Source organism: Camelus dromedarius, chromosome 7, assembly GCF_036321535.1.
Source record: "Camelus dromedarius isolate mCamDro1 chromosome 7, mCamDro1.pat, whole genome shotgun sequence".
Taxonomy (NCBI): Eukaryota; Metazoa; Chordata; class Mammalia; order Artiodactyla; family Camelidae; genus Camelus; species Camelus dromedarius.
Window position 1 is genome coordinate 57,767,438 of NC_087442.1, and position 22,536 is coordinate 57,789,973.

A 22,536-nucleotide genomic window follows, 5' to 3' on the forward strand; every position below is an offset into this window, starting at 1 on the left:
ACTCTAGATTCAGATTTTCTCTGAGGGTGGTTGATGGATCAAAAAAAGTGTTTTCTCCATGGTGTGCAGCCACTGATAACTCTAGTCTATTTCTCCTCTTTTTCTTTCTAAGGCTGGCTTTTTGAGATCCTTTTAAGCTGATCTCATATCACCTTAGTATTCAGCCAAAAACTATTCAGAAATTTTATTCAAACATCTAAACCCAGTAAAGTTTCTGCTCCCAGGATAGGATGTGTGTGTGGAATGAGGAATGTATTCAAAGTTTGGGGCTTTTAGAATTTGGCCCCAGATTTTATTACCACTAGGCCTGCTTGAATCTCCTCTCTAGAAACTCTTAGGCTTCACTGACCAGTGATGCATGGGTGACTTGGACCCACTTCATTTCCTGCTGGGCATGTCCACAGCCTCCAGTCAACATAGGATATGTGGTAAACTTATCAAGCCCCCATGATTGTCTTACCTCCTAGAACTCTCCATAAAATCCTGCAACTCCATGAGTTTCTTGCCTGCCCCAAATTAGACCAATACCTCAGACTAGCAGAGCCATTGGCCCTTCCTGGTTTGCAACTAAGATTACAATCTTAATCTACAGCACTCCCTTAGTGAGTGTTCTCTCTCTAGCAGGGGCAGCAAAGCTTATGGTTTTCAAGACCTGCCCCATCCTGGCTGAAAAACCACACCAACAAAGTTGGGGATGAAGAAAAGGGAAAGTGGCATAGCACCAGATAAGAACATCACAAACTTGTGTTACTCTTACCCTGAGTTCAGTATTTTTTATGAATAAAGCTTCTCAATTTGTTTGGTTGAATTCCAGAGTGATGAATTAGTTATTCTGATAGTTTTGTCCAGCTGTATGTTTGCTTTGTGGGGAGAGCAATTTAATCTCTCCTCAGTCATGTCAGCGATTCCTCTTTTAAGGGTGCATATTATGTGTTGCTATAGTCCCATGTTCGACAGTACCAAATCTTGGCTCTAACTTTAAGAATGTATTTACCTGTGAGATAAAAGTACAAATTTATTTTTTTGTTATTCAAAAATATGCATATGGGTTTGTGTGTAGGGTAGATAGCAATTGAGGATTTCTCTACATAAATAATATAAAGAAGATAACTAAAAATGTAATACAGTCATTGGCAAAGTCTAATAGACTACTGTATCTATTCAGTCCAGACACCACAGTATATGAGAGTTACTGATAACCCTAGTATATGAAAATGATACTAAAAGACATGGAAACTATGGCCTATGAAATATATTTGAGAGAAATGTCAGTGTTTACCCTGGAGGAAAATGATATATTGCAAGCCTTTCAAATATTTAAAGCAGACTTAATATTGATACAGAGGGCAAAGTCAAAACTTAGAGGTATAATTTTGAATTCGATATACAAATGAATTATTTAACAACTTAAGCTAAAACAATTGAACTGGTTTGGTTCTCCTGCCAAGTGATGAGTTTTTCTTACTAAGAATGACTGTAATAATCTAGATGAGCATCTTTCTGAGTGTTTATATAGGAGATGGGCTAGATTTATTTTTTGCAGGGGGAAGAAGTAATTAGTATAGAGAGGTACAGGGGATTGAACCCAGGACCTCATGCGTGCTAAACATGCATTCTACCACTGAGCTATATACCCTCCCCCTAAGTTTCTGTAATTCTATAAAAAACAAGTAAGAATTTAGACAGATGAAAGATAACACTGTCAGGAAAAATAACCCCAAATATACATAAAACTATTATAATTTAGGTTATTCATAGGTAATAAAAGGTATTCATAGGTAATAAAAACTATTTCTAGAAGACATGGATTCCACTGTACTACTGGGTCTCAAAGGGCAACAATATGCTGAAAATCATTAAAAAAAATCTATGAGAAGCAGAAAACACTACTGTAAAACCTATGATTTACAGTTCTAGTTGCTGTAACTCAAAAACAACAAAGCTGAAGTGGGAACAAAAAACAACTAAAATGAACAAGATAAAATTACATAAAATCAGGCTTCATTCTGGAAAGGGAAGAGCTTGAGTGCATAACAAATATTTATAAAGGACATGAAGGGCACAAATAATGTAAAATCCGAATTGTTCACCAAAACGTGGAAGGCAACCCTTAAACTCTGAAAGAGGTAAGGTTATCACAAATACAGGAAGTACCGTTATATTCAGGAAACAGTTAAGATAATTTGCTAGAACCAAGAAGGTTATAGACTGAAGACAGAAGTAACTTACCTCTTTTAGTTGATCAGCACTCCCCCATGATGCAGAACGCTGATGTGATCTCTTTTCTGCTCCTTCTTCTGCCCAACAGCTAGGCGTCTTTAAAAGAAAAATAAGTAAATTTGTCTCTACTCAATCTCACAGCAACTTAAACATATTTCAGAATCTTAGCACATACCAGTTAAAGGGCTAGAGTAAATACTAAAATCTCTTAAATGCTAAGACTTTCATGACCCTGTGAAATGTTTAAAACATTTTGTTTTATTCTGAATTAGATATGATCAATATTAGATGTCTCTGAGTAATGTTACTCAAAACATTTGGTTTTTCACATCAACATTAATAACTGAAAGTTATCAAATTGAAAGAGAACTGTGAAAATATGCATATTTGTGTTTTTAAAGAGATTCACCAAACTAATTGTGAAATGGTATTTTTACTAAATAAAATAGACAGAAGTAAGATTAACAGAATGAGCTCAGAAGCAGTGGGATTACAGATGACCTACATGTCGAATACCCAGCTAGAGGGATGAATGTACCACTTTCAATACTCAGGAAAGAGAGTGTCAAGCAATAGTATCCTTTTTTAAAAAACACCAAGCATCTTTATATAAAAATATGAAGTAAGTTATTATAAAACTAGAAAAATATTAAGCTAAATAAACTGACTATAATTTAAAGCAACAAATCTTAAAGAAAAAACTGAGCTACATGTCAGAAAACAGAATTTTTACCCAAAACCTCATTTTCAATTAAATATGCAGCCAAATATATCACAAAACACTATATGCCAAGTATTAAGACCATTTAGTAGTTGTTTTAAAAATCAAAAAATATTAAAATATCATCCTTAATATAAGAGAAGACTCTTAGTGTAATGAAACTTAGGGAAAGTAAAAACCACTATTTAAAGACAGACAAAGGGTAATGATTATCATATATAAATACAAATATATCTGGCTTTAAAAATTATTTTTTATTACATACTGGATTTTGGCCATTCTAATAGGTGTGTAGTGGTATCTTTTTGTTTTAATTGGCATTTCCCTGATGACATATAATGTGGAACATCTTTTCATATGCTTGTTTGCAATGTGTGTATCTTCTTTAGTGAGGTGTCTGTTAAGGTCTTTTGTCCAATTTTTAAATCAGGTTGTTTTGTTTTCTTATAGCTGAATTTTAAGTGTTATTTGTATAGTTTGGGTAAGAGTCCTTTCTCAGATATGAATAATGAGTACTTTTGTTACTTATAGACTTATTCACAAATTAGCAAAGGCAAATATGCTTTCCTGCTTTATCAATTTCAAGCCAAGTCAGACTAACTCCTAGCAGGAAAATACTCTTTTTCAATACTGAAGAGCCTAAAGTCACTTCAAAAAATCCACAAAAAAATCAATTACTTCACAAAATTCTCTTAGTCTTATTTAAGATGTACTTAAATCCGAGTGAAAATCTATTTTTTGTACAGTTCACCCTTGGCCATGAAATTTATTGTAGCTTATACGCCATTATGGAAATATGATTATTGACTGCTAATTGTTTTAGAGTACGTAAGTAGATAATCCTTAGTATTAAAGTACTGATAAACCTGGCTAGAACTGAAATGGAATTACTTGAAAAATCAATGATACTTAAATTAATAATTATGATTATAGACTGATTTTAAATTATAGAAAAGTTTTAAAATAGATAATGACAAACCCTTCATTATTTATAAGTATATCCTTTAAAGATTTGGTTTTCTTTTGACTAATAAAATTTTTTAAACTTTTAAAAAAATTTTCACTTAAAAGATCATTTTGGAAAGTCTGTCCTGAAGAAGCATTAAAAGAGCACAAAATGACTGTGATTCTACCATTATGATTTGCTTTTCTGGTAACAGTACATATAGTTTCATAACCAGATATAAATATAAATAGTCTCTTCACTAGTTAACAAGGAGTGTAGAAAAGGAAGGGTTCAGCTGAAAAAAGCTTAGGAATTCAGTGATAGGAGCAGTTACTCAAATTTTTTTCATCACACTCCAGCTATATACTCAGTTGTGTGCTCATTCTGTCCGATCACTTTCAAAGTGTGGTCTCCGGATGAGCAGCATCAGCTGCATCTGGGAACATAATAGAAATACAAATTCTCAGGCTCAATCACAAAATTATTACATCTGGAATTCTTAGATAAAGCTCAGCAATCTTTGTTTTAACAAGCTGACCGTATACCCACTCCAGCTAATGGAAATACTGTTTGAAGCCATGTAGAAATTTATATTGTTGGGGAGAAATTTTTCTTTACCAAGGAACATTATATAGTAGTCTCCAGCAAAGACTAACATATGCCTTAGGATTTTAGTAAAATGTATACATTCCATGTTTATTTAGGCCTCAAAAGTGTTCAACACACAACTGAATGAAAATCTGTGAAACAATGGTTTGTGATTTTCTAGATTATTAACCAGGGAACTTATTCAGAAAAGTTAAGAAGCTGTATTTCTGTTTCCAGATCTCAAGGTGAGGTTGGAGGGAGGGTGTTGGTGGTAAATCTCTGGATTACAATTTTTAAAAACAGGAAATACCAAAGAAATCAACTACTGCATCTGTGCTAGACATGATAAAATAAAATCACTTGCCTTACTCTGTAAGAAATGTTAATTTGATGTACACAAAACCTTAAGAATATTCATAGTAATTCTATTTCCAAGAATTAACATGAGATATACACCCCCAAAAAAAAGCATTGGAAATAAGTGTCTATCAAAAGGGAGATGAAAAATTGCGGCAGATTCTTATAATACAAAAAACCACTGCATGTACTACAATCCCACTTTAGTGAGCAAATACCCACAAAAACAAAAAGACTTGAAAGAGATACTTCAAAATATAAATAGTGGTGGGAATTCTAAATAATCTATAGTAAATCCTGCTTTTTCAGCTGAACAAGAAAAAAAAATCAAGATTAAAAAAAAGACTTAAAATCATGTTTAGGAATACTTAATGACATGAGAAAATGTTACGAATTATTAAGAGGTTACAAAACACTACCTGCAATATCATCTGGTTTGTAATTTTTAAATTTTTATTTATTTTTTAAATGTAAATAATCAAAATGTAAGAGGATATATGTCAGAATGTTAAAAAAATGGCTGTCTAGATATAAGAAATATAAACAAAGTATTTTGTGATTTTTGTTATTTTCCAAATCTACAATGAATACTGTTTTGAAATTAGAAACAGGACTTTTTAAAAATAAGTAAAATTGCTATGTTACACAACTGGTGTAAGTGTGGATGTGTATCTCCTCTGAGAAAGCCCAATATAGAATTATAAAAATCCTAACTTTAGATACAAACCTCAAATCTGTTTTGGAAGACAGGTTATGTGTAAGTTAGGATGTTAGTATACACCAAATAAAATACTTTTCACTAGGCAGGTTTCCTTCAACTAGGCGGTTGGGGTTCTCTTACAGTTCCAAGTGTTTGTATGTAGATTACTGGCCATGGGAATAGAGTTAGACATGTTAGAAAAACCGAAATATTTGAGTGTTTAGAGTAACTGAAAACTGAAGGTAAATGAAATGTCACATACCCAGAAATATTAGTGTAAAGTTATTAATGAAAATACTGACAGGAAGTTATAATTCAGCCTGGATATGTCTTTCATGCTGTACTTTAATTACATGAAGGAAAAAAAAATCTATAAAAATGTTTTCCTGAAAAAGTTAAACATAGAGTTACTGTATGACCCAGCAATCCCTAGTGAAGTGAAAACATGTCACACAAAAATTTGTATGCAGATGTTCATAGCACTTAACTCCTGAATATTCAAATAAATTGTGGTTATCCACACCATGGAATATTACTTGGCAATACAAAGGAATGAAGTACTGATACCTGCTAATACACGGATGAACCTTAAAAATACTACACTAAGTGAAAAAAGGCAGAATGCAAAGGCCACAAATTCTATGAGTTCATTTATATGAAATGTTCAGAATACACAAATCCACAGAGGCAGAAAGTAGACTACCAGGTACCTATGGTTGAAAGAAAGGGGACTGAGGGGAAATACTGGGTGACTGCTAATGGTGCAGCATAGTGGCTTCTTTTTGGAGTGAGAAAAATGTTCTAAAATTGAGTGTGGCAATGGTTGTACAACTCTGAATATATTAAGAACCATGAACTATACACTCTAAATAGATGAATTATATAGTATATAAATTATATTTCAATAAAACTATTTAAGTCAGAGGCAATTATAAATCAGTCTCATTTTTCAATTAAAAAAAAAACCCATGTATTACCAAACCCGAAAGTCCCAAACATTGTTATGTTAGTATTTTCTCAAAAATAATTGATATTTTCTGTCATGCTTTTCTTGCCAAGTTTCAAATCAGACAGAGGCACTAGACGAGTAATACAGTAAGAAAGGCTAGAAGGCACTGTACATTAATAATCTATCCAGTCAGGTTTCTCAAGTCATTGTGAGAACATTTAACAAAGAAACTACAGATGTAGCATAAAATAAATTGTATATTAGAAATATTATTCTCTGGCTTCTTAAATAGACTCTTGACAAATAACCAGTTTCTGCTTTAACCAAAAGGAGATGGTTATATGAGGAATTGAAAGTATAAACAATATTGAAATTTATTATTGGTATTTACACTTAATAATACCCATTCCAACAAGTTCTATCAGTACTACTAGGGATAAATTTAAAATCAAATGATGAGATCTAATTTTTAGTTTTTAGATAACATTAAAATGTACTAATTCTCTAGTGTTACAATTTTTTAAATTAACAATCTGCTTTGGCTGCTGGGTTTCAAAAAATTGATTCCACATGTGAAAAAATGAGAGCAATTTTACTTTTTCAATAGTATTTCCAAAAAGTTTAAATAAATAATACATTTAGCAATTGCACTGGATTATAGCTGTCTCTGTATTATCTAAGAGATAAATTACCTTTATTGTTTCTTAATAGCTTTTAATGTTTTCTAATCTCTCATACTTGACAGAAAATCAGCAACATAGTTGACTACTAGGTATCTGCCAAAAATATTTCCACACTATTCTGAAGTCATAAAAACTAATAGTGCTCAACTGATGATGGTATGAATATCATCATTGGGATACCTAAGTAGTGAGGGAGGGAGCAGGGAGAGAGAGCAGGGAGAGAGTAGGAGTTTCTATAACAATTTAAGTCCATGTTCTCATAGCTGGACCTGTAAATCTGAAGTACCATTTCTTATTTATAAGACTGCACAGTGGCAAACAATAGCTACTTCTGACTGAATGAGTCCTGACCTACCAGGAATTGTTCAGTCTCAGAGCCCTATAATATCCTGGAGTTAGCTGTATCATTTCTATGCCATTTCCTACCAATCCAGACTTAATATTTATAACTGCATAATCAATTATTGATAGTAGTAATAATGTGCGCTCAACTCAGTATTATGTTTAAATATGCTGACAGTAAAATAATGCAGATTCTAATACAAAGGCAGTTAACATTTATCAACATTTACTATGTCCTGGATGCTGTGGTAGAAGCTTAACAGGGATTATTTTATGTAATCCTCATTGCAGTAGGAAGGTGTTATCCCCCCAAAGCTGTAAGAATTTCAACAGCACAGAAACCTGTTTTCACTTGGTTTATATTAATGGTTCCTACCAATATAATGTATCCCATTCTAATCATTCATTTATACAAAAGTTTAAACAAAGTTATTAATAACTTGAAAGGTGTGCTGCTGTCTCATACTATACCCTTACTATGATCTAATTGTTAAGTTCTTAAAGCTTAATATCACTAACAAATATTTTTCTAAGTAAATGCTAACTGTTTATTATTATCACAGGATTTTTTATAGAAAACCAATGGATTTTAAGATATAAAAGATTGAGAGCCAATGTTCCAGACAACAAAGGTCAAGGTGACAGAGTAAGAAGGTTTATGATAGAGTAAGAGGATTATTTCAAATAAATACAACATACTTCACAACTTTACCTAGAGACAGCTTAGGGGTAAAGGTATAAGGAAGAGATAAAGGGAAACAGGTTTATTTTGTTACCTGTTAATGTTTCTGGTAGTGGAAGGAAAACTGGGTATATGGGCAACAGAAATATGAGGAAAGCTCTTTTCTACATACCTTTTACTTTTGATTCAAATGAATACATTACCTATTAAAAATCAGTAGGTAGAATTTTGAGTTTCTGGTAATTTTAGAGAGAGTACTTGAAACTGATGAATAAAATAGTAAATATTTTAGCTATGGATTTAAATTTTTCATCAGTACAGCTGTGTATTTTCCTTTGGCAACCAAAAATATTACTCCCTAAACTAGGAACATGAATACTACCATGTGCACTGTTCAACTCTAGGATTATACAATCCTCTTTTAGTTAGCTAATGGTGGCAAGAAATAGTAAAGACGATCCTGTACAGAAAAGAATCTTTATAAATTTACTCAACAGCCAATTGCAGACCAGCTCCATAAAAACAATTTAGGTCCCTAGAATATAGTCTAAGAAGCCAAGATGGCCAAATCTTGAGTTGCTTCTATTTCCCCACCACTGCCCAAAACTGTTCTGACAACTGCTGCTTTTTAAACTTCAACGGCAAGCTCTTCAACAAGAGCACAGGAAACCCAAACAGCTGTATCAAGTATGACTTTTGGTCAGGAAATGAGTTTCTGATCAGAGTGGTAAAACTGAAAGTTCTCTTTATATCCATTACTATTTGAGGTACATCATCTACTCCTTTGATTAACGTCCTCCTGACCCAAGCTCCTTTCATGAAGGGAGGAAAAGGAAACAGTATTATAAATGTAATTTCAATAGCTAAGAATTTATATATTTTAGTTCAGAGTTGTTGCCTTTATCGAATGTTGGCTAAAGTCTAATGCTAAGTACTTATTCCATATCTGTTTCTTAAAAATAAATATAAAAAAGATTTCTATCAAAGAAAAACATCATCTGGAGAAAGGGCAGCAGAAGTGTGCAGAATTTCATTTAAGATCTAACTATTCCATCTCTCACCCTTCAAAGATACAAGAGGCAAATGAAAAGTTCTGAAATCTTTTTCTGATACCAACGGAGGGGTCTAGATAGGCAATCAAAGTAGAAGGATTCACACAGAGTAAAAGCTACTCTCATCTCACTGTCCATCAGACATTAAAAAAAAAAAAAAAAAAAAAAAAAACTGCCAGGCTCACCATGTCATTTTTCCCTAACAAGGAGAAATACAGCAGATGACCCCCCCTAAAAAAATATAAATGGCTCGAAGCTAATTATTTCCAGCAATAATCAAGATTTATCAGAATAGAAAGACAGAAGACAAAAACACTAAGAAATAAACACCATGAGACAGAGACGGGAAGAAAGGAGGAAGAAATTTCTATTTTAAGTTCCCCTTTGCAGATGTGAATTAAGAGTGCCATGGCCAATATCCAAACATTCACCTATCTTTCCTGCTCTGTGAATAAAAGTAAGTAATTAATAGCAATTATTTATTGACACTTACTGTGTCAGTCACTATTCTTAGCATTTCAAATGCATTAACTCAATTTAACCCTTACTACAATGCTATCAGGTATAATATCCCATTAACAAATGAGGAAACTGAAACAGAGGTAATTTGCCCAAAATTACAAAGCTAAAAAAAAAAAAAGCTGGAGCCAAGATGCAAAACCAAGCAGTCTGATTCCCGAACTAGAGCTCTCTGCCAATGAAAAGAGTGTACAATATTAACTTATATCCTGAAAAAGTTAAGTTCGGGGAAAAAACATGAATCAAGACATTGAGTATCCTATAACAATAAGCAGTATCCAACCGTAAGAATAATATGACAGAAATCTTTAAACATCTTATTATCATCAAAACATACGGCAATGACCACTGGAAGCAAATCAACAGAAATTTGAACTCAACAACTGCCAGCTCATGACAGACAAACATAAATAGAAGAGGCTATATGGAAACTGAGTAATACAATCAATAAGACTGAGTTAATATGTAATGAATTCTGTATCTAAAAGTAAAGACTGTATCTCATTTTCAAATACAGAGAATTAAGAAAAAAAAAACCATCTATTAGGCCACAAAAAAAATTTCAATGAAGTTTCCAAAGACCTATAATTCACTACTTTAACTAAAATGCAATAAAACTAGAAATTAAATTTTTACTAGGAAAAGAAACTTTAATCATTGAGAAATTAAAAACGAAACAAACAAAAAACTCTCATATGCTAAACAGGATATCAAAACTGAAATTGCATAATATCTTGAAAATACAAATAATGGAAACATTATATATTAGCCAAAGCTGAGCTCAGAGGATAAATCTTGGCATAAAACATATTACTAAACCATAAATAGCACAAATACAAAAATTAAGCATTCATCTTCAGAATCTACAAAAAGAATAATACACATGCTGGGAAGGCAGAAGAAAGGCAATGAGAGAGCAAAGTCAGAGGGCAATGAACTAGAAAAAGAAAAATAAGAAAATAAATTCAACACCTTAAAAAAGTTTAAAATACCATATAACCTAATAAATGTAATCACTCAAGACACAAATATGCAATATTAAAAGCAAGAACAGAAAAACAACTGCAGATATATAAGAAATTAAAATGAAATAAAAAAGTACTTTGTGAAACTCTTTGCAAACACACTTAAAAATCTGGATGAAATGGATTATATTCTAGGAAGAAAACTAAAAAACTGAAAAAAAGAAATAGAAACCAAACAAGACCAAGAGTCATGGAAGAAACTGAGTTTTACTAAAGAGCCATAATCCCAAAACATACTAGTCAGCTTCATAGGGAAGATTCTTTCAGACCCACGTAACGGATAACAGACATGATACTTACATCATGCCAGAGCAGAGAGGAAGGAAATCTTACGAAGTCTTTTTATGAAGCAAGTATAACACTAACCTAAGGATTACATTATGAGAAAACTTTTCAGACCTCATTTCTGAATAATCAAACAAATATAATAAATATTAAACACTTCAACTTCCACTGTATATTAAAAAAAAAAGAAATCCATGAATAGTATTTATTCCAGAAATGTAATCATGGCCAATTATTAAGTAATCTATTAAAGAATTTCACCAAATATAGGTTGTGAGTCAAAACAACATTAAGTTCAAAGTTGAAATGGCATTTCACACATAATCGCTTGATTTAAAAAAACAAGAAAAACAATTAGTAAAATAAGCATGAATGCTTGATGCTACTCTTGACAGACTGACTGCACTAGCTTTTTAAAACTGAGGTATAAATGACATATACTAGTTTTGAGTGTACATACTGCCAAATGATCACCACAGTAAGTCTAATGAACATTTGGTCCCTGTAATAGTAAAAGTTTTTTGCCTTGTGATGAGAACTTTAAGATCTATTTTCTTAGCAACTTTCAAATATGCAGTATGACATTATTAAGTATAGTTGCCATGCTGTACATTACATCCCCATGAATTTAGTACTGGAAGTTTGTACTTTTTGACCCCCTTCATCCATTCCACCCACCTCCAACCTGCACCCACCTACCCCTGGCAACCATCAATCTGTTCTCTGTATCTGTGAGTTTGATGGGTTTTTGTTTGTCTGTTTGTTTGTTTTAGATTCTACACATAAGTGAAATGATACGGTATTTGTCTTTATCTGACTTACTTAGCATAATGCCCTCAAGGTCCGCCCATGTTGTCACAAATAGCAAGATTTCCTCCCTTTTTTATGGTTGAATTTTTCTTTCCATTCATTTTCTTTACCAGATCATCCATGATGGGCACTTAGGTTGTTCCTGTGTCTTGGCTATTGTAAATAATGCCACATTGAACATGGGGATACAAATATCTTTTTGAGCTAGTGTTTTAATTTTTTTTGGATAAATATCCAGAAGTGGAATTGCTATATCATATGATAGTTCTATTTTTAATTTTTTCTGTAGTGGCTGCACCAATTTACATTCCCACCAACAGTGAGGCACAAGGGTTCCCTCTTCTCCACAGCTTCACCAACATTTGTTATCCGTTGTCTTTTTGATAACAGCCATTCTAACAGGTGTGAGGTAATCTCACTGTGGTTTTGATTTGCATTTCTCTGATGATTAGTAACGCTGACCATCTTTTCATGTCTGTCAGCCATCTGTACGTCTTTGGAAAATATCTATTCAGATCCTCTGCTTGTTTTTTAATTGGATTGTTTGTTTTTGTGCTATTTAGTTGTATGAATTCCTTATATATCTTGGATATTAACCCCTTACCAGATATGTAATTTGTAAATATTTTCTCCTATTTAGTAGGTTACCTTCCATTTTGTTGATGGTTTCCTTTGCTGTATAGAAGATTTTTAGTTTGATATAGTTCCACTTATTACTCCTTTTGTCGTCTTTGTTTTCAGTGTCAAATCAAAAAAAAAAAAATCATCACCAAGACCCATGTCACGGTTACTGCCTATGTTTTCTTTCAGGAGTTCAATGGTTTCAGGTCTTCCATTTAAGTCTGTAATTCATTTTGAGTTAATTTTTGGGTATGGTGTAAGATAGTGGTCCAGATTCATTCTTTTGCATATGGTTGTCCAGTTTTCCCAACACCATTTATTGAAGAGACTGTCCTTATCCAGTTGTATATTCTTGGCTCCTTTGCCATAAATTAATTGACCACGTGGGTTAATTTCTGGCTCTCTGTTCCACTAGTCAATGTTTACACTTTTATGGCTGTATTATTTTGATTACTACAGATTTGTAATATAGTTTCAAATTAGGGAGTGTGATACCTTCAACTTTGGTCTTTTTCAAGATTGTTTTGGTTACTTGGGGTCTTCTGTGGTTCCACAGAAATTTTAGAATTGTTTGTTTTCTATGAAAATGCCATTGGAATTTTGATAGGGATTACACTGAATCTGTAGATGGCTTTCAGTAGTATGGACATTTTAGCAATATTAATTCTTCCAGTCCATAAGCATGAAGTATCTTTCCATTTAATTGTTTCTTCTTCAGTTTCTTTCATCAATGTCTTATAGTTTTCAATGTACAGTTTTTTCACTTCCTAGTTAAATTTATTCCTAGGTATTTTATTTTTTTGAGGCCAACGTACATGAATTGTTTTCTTAATTTCTGCAATAGTTTGTTACTAGCGTATAAAAAAGCAATAGATTTCTATATCCTGATTTTGTATCCTGCAACTATATTGAATTCATTTATTAGTTCTAATAATTTTCTGGTGGAATCCTTAGGGTTTTCCTTGTATAGTATCATGTCATCTGCAAATAGTTACAATTTTACTTCCTCCTTTCTAATTTGGATGCCTTTTACTTATTTTTCTTGCCTAATCTTGCTAAGACTTTCAATACTATGTTGAATAAAAGTTGAATAAAAGTGGGCATCCCTGTCTTTTTCCTGATCTCAGAGGAAATGCTTTCAGTTTTTCATCATTGAGTATGATGTTAATTGTGGGTTTATCATATATAGCCTTTATTATGTTGAGGTATTGTTCTCTCTATACCCACTTTGTTGAGAGTTTTATTTTAAATGGATATTGAATTTTTTCTGCATCTACTGAGATGATCACATGATTTTTAGCCTTAATTTCATTAACGTAGCGTATCATCACATTGACTGATCTGTAGATGTTGAATCCTCCTTGCATCCCTAGAATAAATCCCACTTGATCATGGTGTATGCTCCTTCTAATTGTTGAATTCAATTTCCTAATATTTCATTGAGGATTTTTGCATCGATGTTCATCAAGGATACTAGCCTGTAATTTCCTTTCTTGTGGTGTACTTGTTTAGTTTGGGTGCACCAACTCTTTAAAGCTTCTTTCCAAAGCAAGTCTCATGGCCACACTTAACTTCAAGTGGGCAGAGAAGTATAATCCTATCATGGGCCAAGGAAAGAGAATGCAAATATTTATTAACAGCCCTAATCACTACTATACCCAGGAAGTCAGAGGGAACACATTTGATTATCGCTTTATACTATTTCTGTTGTTTGACTATTTTACAAAGAATATGTGTTATTTTATCATTTAAAAACACTCACATGTAGAATTTTTGATCTGTTCATAGATGATGCTTTATACTTTGGACAGCGGGGTGAAAACTGAGGAAATGCTACTGTCTGATTACAGTAACCTTAATTACAAGTTCAATTCTAAGAGTTGGTAATAAATTTTTCTTTAAACAGCTTATCTCTGCAAGATTAATATAATAAAGTAACATTAAATTCGACAAATGGTTTTTAGTCTTTCTTTCTATTAAGCTACACAAATTATTTTAATAAGTTGGCAATGATCCATTTCTCCATTGGCCTTAAAAATGTGAAGCTATATTTTTTAGTTCTCAGAATAAACATGGGTATGTGCAAACTGGGCATTATTAATTTTAATTTATTAAAAGGGAAACTGAAGTTGGAACACACATCAGTTAATTCAATGGGCCATGATTTTTCCCCAACATTTTATTTTATAAATTCATAGAGAACAGTTGAAAAAAACCGCTCAATGAGTACTCAGAAAGCCAACACTTAGATTCTACGTTTAACATTTTGCTGTTTGCTTCCTCACATACATATCCATCTATCGATCTTATTTTTTATGCATTTCAAAGTAAGTTGTACACAGCAGGATATATCTTATTAGAGTTCAATATTTCTGTTCTGTATTTTTAAGTTTAAGTTATACATTAGAATGCACAAGTGTATACTTGCATAAGTTCCAATAAATGCATTCACCCATGTAACCAAACCCTCTGTCAAAATATACAACTATTCCAATATCCCAGAAAGTTCCTTCACATTGGGCCTTGATTTGAACACAAGATCTGTCTCCAAAGCCCACAATCTGTTTCACAACACTATGCTACTTCTTTTGAAAATGCTCAAAGTGTAAATATATCAAACAGTAAGAATTTTATTTCTAACCCTCAAAAATTAATGTAGCTGAAATATGGCAATATGAAAGGTGGAAAATACTAGCGATTCCCTCCACCAAAGTCAGTCAGCCTAGATATTTATCTGTAGCAAGCTGATTGTAACACTTTCCCTTTACAAACTCCCACTAAATAAACGAAAATTTCTACTTCCTTCCCCAAGAGTTAAAGAATTAATCCAGGAGGGATGGATGTGACAATAAAAACCACCTCACACGTTTACCTCTTGTACCTTCAATTAAACTAATAGATGCCTGGGGGCAAGACCGTTTCTTATGCTTGTCAGACAAACACTAGTTTAAGAGCTACATTTTTTAGTGATTACTATGAGACTCAGTGAGAAACTGGAGAAAAAGCAAAAAGTTTGGAATCAGCCACATCCAGATTCAAATTCTTCAAATTCATATATAACCATGAACAATTACTTAACTTTCCTAAGCCTCAGTGTCTCATATGTAAAATGAGGCCTATAGTTTGCTTTTCAATGTCAGGTTTCTCAAACAATCTACAGGCAGATCCATGCAAAAGAAGCCCCTATCCTGGACCTCAAGCTTTTGGGGGAATTTCTCTGGTCCTCTTCCAAGCCATACCTCTCCCCACAGGGTGAAGAGACTGTGGGGCCAAAAGGACATGCACACACTGATGCCTCTGCCATCGATTTTGCTCTGGGTAATCTAGACCCAGGAATTCCTTGTTCAAACAGCAGTGGATCTGGTTTCCAGGGTTGCAAGGACCTTTTCCTAGGATCTCACTTCCTGAGGAAGTATGCATGGAGTAGGAATGTGAGGACTGAGGGGTTGACACATACATGTAAAGCCACCCTTCAGAGGACAGAGTGGTGTGAGGGCTAGGAAGAGATACAGTTTTAGCCTCTGAAGGTGGAGTGGGCTTGGCCCATGCAGATACATTCTTGCATGCAACTCTGAAGAATTCAGGAATTCTTCATTCAAGCCTGGACATCAAGGTCTATATGAAGGTTAATTTATCAAAGTGAAAGGATAAAATATATTTTATGTAATAGTTTGTTAATTGAACTAATACGTATGGGGTATGTAGGTTTACATTTATATTTGCTCCAGACCCTGCAAATGTTATAAATGGGCCTGTCTATATCTACTACTACTAACTTAATATGTGTATTAACTCACTTTCAAATATTATCATATTTAGTATGCAACATTATCACAAGTTAGCTTTCATTAACCCCATTGCACAGATAAAGAAACACATGGTTAAGAAACTGACCCATTGCCTTTTTTAATCTCCATATCACTGTCTTCTTAACTCCCAAATATCTGAGCTTCCTCCTCCAACATATCATTAATATTACACTCTCTAAGACAATGTACTCCTAATCCCTAAATCCAGTCATTATTTTCCATGACCTCTCTTTAGATCCAGATACTGTTAACAATTTTTCCTTTCTTAGAACAACATTCCCTTTGGCTTCTCAGGCTAAACTATTTGAGTTCTTCTCTTAGTTTTTGTTTTCTCTGACTCCTCGTCTTTCTCAGAGTTTCTGTGAAGAATGAATAAGATGACACTTTCTGAATAATGTCAGCATAAAGCATATATATTCAATAAAAGACAGGATTTCTTTTTAATCTAAAAAGAATAGCTACCATTTTTATGTATGATGCCAATTACTCTACTAGGTGATACACACATGCATGAACACACATTATTCCATTTATCCTAAAAGCACCATACCACTAAAGTTCAGATTGGTTGACAAATTAACCTGTATTAGAAACCGGCTCCAAAACTGTCTAGCCTTGTGATCCTGAGTAAGTCACTTAACTTTCCTGAGTTTCTGCTTTACCATCTGTGTAATCTTACAATATTCTTGTGAGAATTAAATGAAACTCAGGATATAAAAACACAAAGTACATGGTACATAGGCAGTAAATGTCAACTCCCTTCTCTTCTTACTGCCACCAGCTGAATACATTAGTTTTTTTCTCTTTTCCTTGTGTGCATTTCTAAAAACTAAGTCCTTGATCACTTGACCTTCTTTTTTTATACTCTATACCTATACTTTATTACCCCTTTGAACTTAACTCCTCCAGAAAGATAGTTTTGGGTTATCTCTGACCACTTGTAAGTGTGGCCCACATCTCTAAGTTTTGCTAGTTATTTCTCCTTGAGAATTCCTATGCCTACCGTATCAAACTGCTCCTTTCCCTCACAAAATGAAGAATGGAAAGCAAAAGAGTGGGATGGGTGACATAAAATATTACAAAGACAAAATTTATAGGATGGATGATAAAGAAGCTAATTTCATAGTTTCAAGCTTGCTTGAGACAATTACAAAGCTGGAGAAGATTCTCATAGATCATGTCCAAAATTTCTCCCCTTTTTCTCTTCCCTTCAGACATGTAACTCTAATCCTCTATTTCCCTAACTTACAAAGCCCAAAATGTTCTCATTCTCTTGAATTTCTCACATGTAAATGCTCCATTCATATAACACCTAATTATACTCTATTCTATTACCAATTTCCTTAAATTTACATCTTATCATCTTAACTATGCTCTAAGTTCTTTAAAGCCAATTCTTCATAATGCTGATTGACTAGTATTATAAAGATAAGGTCAATAACAAATATATATAAAATAAAAAATAAAAAGAAGCCATTAATTATAAATAAATAAATAAATTTACAATAAAAAAGTAAGGTCAAGAATTCAGAAAACATAAATTAAGATGTTTTCAGATTTTTTTCTGACATAAAAGGAAAAGATTTTCAACACAAAGGCTTGGGGAACCTTCCACAAATAGGGAAACAGTAAATTTTCTATTTCTCTCTTAAGGATTTTAGTTTTGGCTGTAAATAGAAAAAACAAAAAATCTTTTAACATAAATTTCTTTAGGCACATGTTAATACTTTGTAAATTATTTCCAGGAATTGTGCAAATTTTTCCTCAAAAATTACTTATACTGGCCTGTCTTGAAGATATTGCAGATTCAGTTCTAGACCACCAAAATAAAGTGAATATTGTAATAAAACAAACCACAATGTTTTTTGGTTTCCCAGTGCATATAAAATTTATGTTTGTACTATTACTATAGTCTATTGAGTGTTCAATAGTATTATATCTTTTAAAAAACAATGTACATACCTTAATAAAAAATAACTTTATTGCTAAAAAATGCTAACCATCATCTGAGCCTTTAGCAAGTCATAATCTTTTTTACAATAGTAACATCAAAGATCACTAATCACAGGTCACCATAACAAATATTACAATAATTAAAAAGTTTGAAATAGTGACAAAAGTGTGACAGAGACATGAAGTGAGCAAATGCTGTTGGAAAAATGGCTCTGGTAGACTTGCCCAATGCAAGGTAGTCATAAACCTTTGATTTGTAAAAAAATGCATTATATGCGAAGTGTAATAAAGTGAAGCACGATAAAACAAGATATGCTTGTATTTTCTAATATAGTTACTAAGTCATCATATTAATTTCTGTTGGAAAACAAGTCTCAAAACCCACGTAATATAGACTAATATGCTATTTATTAAATAGTATTAAACAATTTAAAAACTTCTGAAACCTAGATGACAAAAACGAATTAGTCTAAAGCTTATTAAAAGAAATGTCTTTTTTCTTTGGTTGAAAGTATTTAAAATTTAGGAAAATCTGATTAAGTTACATTTTCTTTACTACAATCAAAACAGAACTACAGAGTAATAAAACTGATCTTGATTTGCTTATTTTACCTGAGTAGCTTTATCTTTCATGCATGAAGGGTAATGAACATGAGGGTCCCGTGGCCACTGTCCTGTGAGATAAGGTCCTGTTATCGTATCCAAAGAAGAGGTTCGCCTTATTGTACTAGAGGTTCGAACTTGCTGAGATTTTGGCCTGTCCACTATAAAGAGTGAAAAAAAGATTAGATTAGTCACTAATGAATTAAGTAAAATTTAAAATTATTTAACTTTTACAGTTTGTAGGATGTCGCCCTGTCAATTTTCCCTACAGGTTATATTTACCCTAATAGCCCACTTATATAATCTGATGAAATTTACAGGCCCTCTCCAACGGAAAATAGATTCACATATTAAATTCTGCATACACTCCCAGGGCTGTCACAGACCCTATGAAGCTCATTCACTTTAGAGTCCTATTTTAAAATCTATCTATCATCTCTACTGCCATTACTTTAATTAAGACCCCATCATGTCTCAGCTGGACTCCAGCTTCCTAACTGCTATCTCTGAATCCACCTAAATTAAACATTACAGTGCCACCTCCCCCCAACTGCTAAAAATAATTTCCATCTTTATTCACTCTTTAACTTAAAGTCTACTGTTCTTCTCAATTTGGCTCCCATATACCTCAATATTCAATGTCTTGCTACTCCTCCATAAACCCAAGCTAACTACTAAGTGTCATACAAACTAACTTCAGTTTCCTAAATGTAAAACACTCATTTCTCCACCTCTATACATTTTATTATTTCCTGCACCTAGAACTTTCTCCTTCCTTGTTCACTTGACAAAAACTCTTAAGACCAGTTCAGGGGTCACGATGGCTCTGTGAAACCTTTCCTAATGCCCTTCTCTTCTGCATTTCTGTCCTTCTTTAAGATATGCACACTCTCTTCCACCTTCATGGAGCCCTAACTTTGTCTCTCTCTCTGACCACAGCATAAATTTATTTGGTCCCTAAAGACTGAAAAGGAGATGATGCTCGATATTCATTTAATGAATTTATTCACAGCTACACAAAAATAATATGTATAAAGAACCTTATATTTTAATTCAGCTTCCTTATTTATGAAGAATTTGAGGCCCAGAGGGATAAAATTAAATTATCCAATGAAAAAGAACAGCTAACAGGTGACAGAGGTAAAAAGGAACCAAGATCTCCAGACACTACATGGTGCAGTCAACCCACTATAGCAAACCTACTTCTCCTCTCCGTATGGGTACCACAGGTATCTCTGGTGAAAATTAAAGTGATCATACTGAACTCTATAGTTTCTTTACAAAGAGACTGTAAAGGATTTTTCATATATGCATCTCAAATAGTTAACTAATAATGTGCATTCTATAATAAAATCCAGTGGATTACAAGCTCCAGGGCTCAAATTCTTATTCAGAGTTATGTATCACATCGAACAAAATGCCTTACACATTACAGAGGGTCAAGAAACATTTGTTATTGAATCTGTCAACTATCCTTCTGAAACCAGAATACAAAATTAGTTGTTTTTTTTTTTTTTAATCAGAAAACAAAAGAGAATGCAGTGTACTGTGAAGTATCATATTATTTACATACAGTCATCCTCAGTTCTTGGGGGACTGGTTCCAGGACCTTCGCAGATACCAAAATCCTAGGATGCTTAAGTCCCTTACAGTTGGCCCTCCACCCACACTGGTTCCACGTCCATGGATACAGAGGGCCAGAGGGCCAAATGTATCTTACAACTGCAGTTTTGAGTACTACTTCTTTGACCCAAGATCAAAGAAGATCTGAAAATTAGCAAATTTCCCCCTTATTTTTATCACTTAACTCTAACTTTATTTTGCCATAGGCAGGAATTCTAGGATAACCTATTTCTACTCTTTGGAATACCTGAAATTTTCTTTGTGACCAAAAACTTGGTCAATTTTTATAAATATCTCATGAGTCATGAAGAAGATGTATTTTCTGTTTCAGAATAGATACCTCTTGTCTTGTACATTAACTAAAATCCAGAATATAGTAATAATATAATTATCAGCTTGATCTGTCACAGGTTTAGAAAAGCACTCTATAATTTCTAAACTACTGTTAAGATCTAACAATTCTCTTTACTTCTTATAATTTTTATCATTTTTAGTTCTGTATAATGTGGTACATATTAATCCATGAAATCATCATTATAGTTTATATGCTTCACCATTATAATCTGTTCCACTTCTTACTTTTTACTTTTAAACTCTGTCAAATTGAACATTATGACTCCCTTATGCTTTCTATTATAATTTACCTTGCACGCCTACTTTCTCATTTTCAATTTCTTTCATTTTGTTTAGGTGTGACTCTTGTACTATATACATAGTTAGGCTTTTTGAAACAAACTTTATAGTAAGCTTTTTTCATGTAAAAAATGTTTATCCCACTTATATTTATTGTTATCACAAATTTGATTTAACTTGCTATGTAACTTTTTTCTTCCTCTTGTAGTACTTCCTTGCTACATGCTTTCTGTTTGTTTTACTGTTTTATAATAAGTATATGAAAAAATCTATAAACAAACCCTCTGATCTATATACTATGGATATTCTAGTCTGTATTTACTAACTTTTATTATGTTTTTAATCACTGGACCTTTGCCTATCACTTTCAAAAGATCTCATTTTTCCCCTTAGTGTCCACTCTCTATGATTAGCTACTTTGTCAGAACTGCTGTCTTCAAGTTATTTTCACTGAGTACTCCTATTGGTAAATATGTAGGCATGAAGCAACATTTCTAGTTATTTATAAGTGAGATATATATTACTAACATGTTATTTATATATTACAAACAGACAAAATATAAATTTGTATGTATGACATAAAAATTAAAATATGTATGTATGAAAAAAATGGAAGTTACATTTTCTCCCTTTATCTCAGTGGGTGCCTTACTCATTTCAGTGTAAAGACTACTGGGATAAGGGACCTGAAACTGGGTGCTAAATTCAACCTATAGATTGGCCAGTTGGCTTTGTCTAATTCTATGATACAACCCCATTGCTTAATTGTGCTAAGAATGTGTAGACAAGCATTATACATTACCAATACCAAAAAACAAACAAAAAAATCTCCCTTAAAAAGAATGAACAAGTTAGGACCACATGGTATCCACATCCCATTATAAGTATAAAATTCACTCTACCAGTAATGATTTTTTAAAAATTATAGTATATGAAGCAAATATACTTGAAATATTGTATTTCAAACATACACTTAAAAGAAAGATTTTCACCGTTACTTATACAAGGAAAATTTCAAGGATATATAGTTGTTAATAATTTCCATGTAAATTATTTGAAGGGTAAAAATTCAGAATAGGTTTAAAAATGGGCCAGGATAGTACTCTGCCAAGATATGATTAGCCATAATAACCTTACTTATCAAATATCAATAGGGCCTTACATTTATCAAAAGATTTATCATAAACAGTGCAATTCTATTTTAACAAGATGACTTGTTCCTGTTATCCAAACTATCATGGCAATAAGTTAGTTTTTTAACTGCTTCAACATCTAAGCCTTGATTCTCCCAAATCTTTATTTATTTTACTTGTGCTATTATTGCTTACCAATTCAGGTTTTACAATTTAGTGCAATAAGGAAAATCAACTTTGGTTTTGCATTATACATTAACCCCTCTTATCCTCAGTTTCACT

At 32.8% G+C, this 22,536-nt stretch overlaps 1 protein-coding gene across 3 annotated transcripts in view; it reads right to left on the reverse strand.

The window, feature by feature from the left end:
* GLCCI1 (glucocorticoid induced 1) overlaps nucleotides 1–22,536 on the reverse strand; it is an 84,752-nt gene that overhangs the window by 36,883 nt on the left and 25,333 nt on the right. For all 3 annotated transcript variants that reach the window (XM_064487547.1, XM_010979619.3, XM_064487548.1), the window contains exons 2-3: nucleotides 18,875–19,026; nucleotides 2,230–2,316 (exon numbers count right to left, since the gene is read on the reverse strand). In XM_064487547.1, coding sequence (XP_064343617.1) covers nucleotides 2,230–2,316; nucleotides 18,875–19,026 — 239 coding nt within the window. The remainder of the gene's footprint in view (nucleotides 1–2,229; nucleotides 2,317–18,874; nucleotides 19,027–22,536) is intronic.